This window comes from Etheostoma spectabile, chromosome 17, assembly GCF_008692095.1.
Source record: "Etheostoma spectabile isolate EspeVRDwgs_2016 chromosome 17, UIUC_Espe_1.0, whole genome shotgun sequence".
Taxonomy (NCBI): domain Eukaryota; kingdom Metazoa; phylum Chordata; class Actinopteri; order Perciformes; family Percidae; genus Etheostoma; species Etheostoma spectabile.
The window spans coordinates 2,638,637-2,643,983 of record NC_045749.1 but is presented as its reverse complement, the minus strand read 5'-3'; the positions used below and the strand labels follow the sequence as shown (position 1 = coordinate 2,643,983).

General features: G+C 41.7%; 1 protein-coding gene across 1 annotated transcript in view; it reads left to right on the top strand.

Moving 5' to 3' along the window:
• LOC116705016 (1-phosphatidylinositol 4,5-bisphosphate phosphodiesterase beta-1) overlaps window positions 1–5,347 on the top strand; it is a gene marked incomplete in the record, with an annotated part of 36,209 nt that overhangs the window by 9,698 nt on the left and 21,164 nt on the right. The window contains 7 exon segments of the mRNA XM_032540852.1: window positions 750–825; window positions 1,393–1,493; window positions 2,156–2,319; window positions 2,901–3,036; window positions 4,200–4,368; window positions 4,976–5,058; window positions 5,192–5,276. Coding sequence (XP_032396743.1) covers window positions 750–825; window positions 1,393–1,493; window positions 2,156–2,319; window positions 2,901–3,036; window positions 4,200–4,368; window positions 4,976–5,058; window positions 5,192–5,276 — 814 coding nt within the window.

Here is a 5,347-nt window from a genome sequence, read left to right as displayed (position 1 = left end):
CCCCCCATTAGGCCTAAGCCAACGGGAATTATTTTTGAAAGTATTTTCAGACTACAGTTTTTGTTTGGCTCGGTTGGAAACTTAGACATAGTCATATTTTTACATGTTGTCAATGACTTAATGCAGAGACCTATGGAATCTATGTTGCAGCTTTTTTATTAATGATTAATTTTGCAATTCCATCCATGGTTTTGTCATCACAGAGACCATTGGGCTCTACATCAGTGCTGCCATCTGTCTGTGAATGGCCCCTAGCCGGGCCCTTGCCACCGGGCTAAACAACTGTTTAGGGGGGAATATTGCTAGGTTATTATAGGCGACAATTTGAAACTAAGAAGAAATGCCGAGGGGAAACTAACCTGCCTGACGCAGTTGGTGCAATGACTCACAGGTCCAATGACGGACTTTTGTGTGTTTATTTGCAAGAGTAACAACACCACATGACCCACTTACTGTAAGTGACCTAAAAGGTGTTCAACAATAATATAATTTACCTGGCTCTTAGTCATGTTGTCAGGGTAAAATTTGTTTTATTGACATTTTGGGAGACCAGGAGGTGACGTGGAAGGTAAAATAAGTTTGGTGTAGTAAGAAGAGAGGACATCTGGGGGAGTTACAGGAGGGAATTTGGGGTAGTTCATTAGAGGGAGGAGATATTTTTCAAGAAGTCAAAATGTAGGTTTTCGAGTTGGCGACATGTTGTGGTTGAGAGTGAGGTGATAATGCTGTGATGTCATTGTCTTTTTCAGCTTTGCTCGACTGTTTTCATCAGACAGAAAGAGAGTAGAGACGGCCCTGGAGAACTGCAAACTGCCCTACGGACGGGTAAACACTGCACAGACCTCTGCATTATTCTTAGTGGCAGTGAATCGTAGACATACATGAGAGTTTATAGTTTAAATATGTCATGAATACATGCTTTGAGAAGCTGTGGCCTTCCCTTTGGATAACTGTGCAGTATAAGACACACACTCAACTTTATCACTTTTCCCCTCTGTTTTCTTTTTTCTGTTGAGGCTTTTTATCTGATGCTTTTCGTCCAGAATGACTCACAGTGCACGGAGGGCTTGGAACGAGCTCACATATCTGGGTCATCAAGTTTTGAAGCAACTAGTGAAAAGAAATAAAGTCCCTGCTCACACTGAATCTGACATATAATATTCCTGTGAGCACAGAAAATGTCTTTTTAATGGAGAAGAGTTGGAAATGAATCAAAGATGAGGAGAAAATGTTTCATTATTTATAAGGTTTAAAAAAACAAAAAAAACAACTCTCTTACAGTAAGTAGGAAGAAGATAAAACACAGAGAGGTGCTGGAAGCTGAGACAGTGTCTTTGACACCAACGGCTCCAGATTTTGCTAATTGATCACTGTGTCCTACATATCTGACAGGGTGACAGTATCAAACTGGAGGACTTCACACTTGAAGTATACAGGAGCTTTTTGGACTTTCTGTGTCCCCGTCCTGAACTCAGCAACGTCTTTAAACTGCAGTAAGTATTAAGAAAGTCTCCTGATATACAGCTACAGTCGCTGACCCCTGATCAGCTCAAATACTTGTTAGTGTTAAACAAGCTACTCTACTTTTTAAGTGTGTTGTTATTTGCTTCAGGCCAATTTCTTTGATATGGGAAGGATGATGAATAATGATTCCTCTTCTGTCCCACTTGTACACAGAGGGGGATGAAAGAGACAGGCTGTGTCTGTAACTCCGCCGTGTTAATCACAGTATTGTGTGATTAACTTATTGTATTCAGCGAATTATTGTCATTGATTGATCAATCTTTTAATTCCCAATAGTTTTATCCATAAATTATCAGAAAAAAAACAACACAGTTACAAACAGTTAGAAAAGCTGTGAGTACTGCAGATAATTGTAAATTTGTGAACATTTATTTTCTTTATGGTAATGAAATAGGTATTTTATTTACTGAAACGTGTATCGACTTCATTTTTATTAACTTGCACTAATGTGAGTTACATGTACTTTAGTAACGTGGACACAATTATGTGAAAATAACATGTGGACAAATTGCAACCATATTGGACCTTATATATTTCACCACTTTTAAAGGATTGTGTAAAGTGTTTTGAGGATGTGTAGACGTGCTGTGGTGCCCTGTAACATCCGTCCTGACCCCGTTCTGTTCTGCAGAGGATGGGATGACAACGTGCTGTCACTCGATCAGATGACCGACTTCATCAACAACAAGCAGAGAGACCCGAGGCTGAATGAAATCCTCTACCCGCCTCTCCGTCCCGCACAGACACACTCTCTGATGGAGCGGTACCAACATGACCAGGAACAGCTGAAGCAAGGTACACACACACACACACACACACACACAGGATATTTGGTCTTTTTCCTAAATAGCTTACGATGCCGTTAGCTAGTCAGCTGCATACTTTTGTGTGTGCACATGGGTGGTTACCAAAATAATCTTCCAACCCACCCACATATCCACCGAGTGTAAATTGCTAAATTAAGCACTTGAGGTGCTCACATTTGTCTGGATTCTGCCAGAAGAAAATCTGGCAACTACAACAAAACCAGCGCCACCTCTTGCATGATCTGTGAGAAAAATGACGTCAAGGTTCTGAAATTAGGGCCAAAGTGATGGCAAAAAACTGTAGGACATGATGGGTGTGGCTGAACTTTTCTGTCAAGCTTAATGGGCGACATTTCCAGCTCTAAAATATTAGAAACCAACAAGATGTTAAGAGAGAGTCTTAAAGAGACACTGCAGGGTGCATCAAATATTTATAATGAAGAAACGTGCTTCTCACTTTTATGTCCTTAAATATATATACATATCTGTGTGTGTGTGTGTGTGTGTGTGTGTGTGTGTGTGTGTGCGTGTGACGTGGTGGCGTGCGGTGTGTGTGTGTGTGTTACGTAGGCGTTATCTCTCTCCAGGCCTTCTCCAGTTATATCTCCAGTGACGAGAATGGAATCATCCCACCAGAAAAACTGGATCAGTCTGAAGACATGAGCTTTCCCTGCTCACTACATCATCAACATCCATCACATAATACATACTGACAGGTATCAACACACCCCCCACACACACACACACACACACACACACACACACACACACACACACACACACTACTAGTAGTAGTGAATCATTACTTTGCATTCAAACATTGGACGCAGTCAATTGCTGCCAGGACACAACAACAAACTCAAGGATTTGAAGGTGCGAGGGGATGGTTGTTGACATCCATCCAAGAAAATGAGCTGTGGGCAACAACAAAAACGCCATCTGGATTGTGATTTTAGTGCTTAGCTATTAATTTCTAGCCTGGTCGACACCAGACCCTTCTCAGTTGTAACTGAGAGTGGGACTGGGTAACGCTCATTCACGGCCCATTTCCAAAAGGGCCGCTCTAATGCCTCTGGGCGCAATTGGATTGACCTAAAAACATTTTTTTTTTTAGACATAAGGGCTTCAAGTGTATTACTTTGCTCATTTTTTAACAAAAAGGAAACATTCAAGTCGCCTAAAACCGACCCGGTAGCTGATTTGAACGAGTGATGTTCTACTGCGGTATAAAATATGCTTCAATGTTGCTGCGCTATCATCATCGTGTAAAGCCCGCCTCAACGGTTGTGATTGGTGCCTTGATTTGGATAAATTGGAAATGGACTTGACTGGGCTCTTGGCCAGACGGACTTGCGGAGCAAATCTCAAATTTGCCGGAAGTTCGTCAAGGTTTATTCGTCAATTAATTAATTTCATTTGTTTTAAATGTTTAGAACGTCGTATTTGTTGTGGCTCACACAAACACATCTAAAAAATCTCTGAACAAGATGACGCTTTAAATTCTGTGAATAAAGCAGAGTGTCAGGGGAACATAAAGCTCCACCCTGTAGTTCTTCAGAGTGACAATGAACTCAGCAACGGTTCAGAAATTCACCTCTACTAAACACCTAATGTGCTTTTAGAGTTTAGAAAGGGACTCTTTCTGGGGCGACCTGATAGCCGAGTGTTTAGGGCGCAAATGTCCCGAGCAGTGAGTCCCCAGTTCACTTTCTGGCTCGATAGACTCTTTGCTGCATGACATTCTCTCTTTTCACACGCACATCTACTGCCTCTCTCCACTATCAAATAAAAGCATACCATCATTCTCAAAAACATCCTAATGCAGCAAAGTGCTTTCTCACTGTAGTTTGACCTGTCATGATGTCTAACTTGTGTTCCAGCGGGCCAGCTGGCGGGGAGCTCCTCGGTGGAGATGTACAGGCAGGTTCTTCTGGCTGGATGCCGCTGTGTGGAGTTAGATGTGTGGAAAGGACGAACTGCTGAGGAGGAACCTGTCATCACACACGGGTTCACCATGACATCGGAAATCCCTTTTAAGGTGTGTCCTGTTGATATGTAGTCATATTGTACCAACAGCCATTGGTTTCTAACCTTTTTGCCTTTTAATCTCTCACAACAAAGCAGGGAAGTTGGAACTCATTTAATACATTTCAGTTGTTTATGAGTCATTAGCAGTTCCACCAAAGAGTGTTTTTTACTCTAAACTTGTCATAAGATCAGTGGTTGGGAATCAGTGGAGTAAGGGCGCTAAGACCGGCACTCTGGGGCCCTATGGGCTCAAGGCTCCGGGGATCTTGGTCTCGCCTGTCAATTCTACTAAACTGCCCTAAACAAAACATTACAAAAATGACTTATTGTCTACAAACCTTGTAGGTCGTCTGGCAAAGGGTATACTAGTTGTTCCAAGGGCCAAATCCTAAGTTGATGAAGCTGCTTTTGGTTTTTGTGGTCCTGAGTATTTAGACGCTTTGTATTGGTTGTGCTCAGACACGAGTATTGTTTGAAGGCAGACTGAAAACACTCCTTATCTCCTGGAGATTTGATTAGTTCTGTGGTTGTTTTTGTGTGTGAAATATGTTTTGCTTGGCTTTCCCTTGCTTACTACTTCTCTTGGTACTGATGTCAGTTTGTTTTTTTATTCCCAGGAAGTGATTGAAGCTATTGCAGAGTGCGCCTTCAAGACCTCACCTTTCCCCGTCATACTCTCCTTTGAAAACCACGTGGACTCGTGAGAACCTCTGTCATTATTCATTTGTTGATTTGTGTTGATTGATCTGTATGGATGGTTTATAATGTAGATGTTTATCTAACTATCTATCTATCTATCTATCTATTCATCCATCTGTCTATCCATTTATCAGTTTGAAGCAGCAGGCAAAAATGGCTGAATATTGTCAATCTATTTTTGGAGAAGCACTGTTGATTGACCCTCTGGAAAAATACCCTGTAAGTAGGCTAATACACATGCACGCACACACACACACACACACACACACACACACACACACACACACACA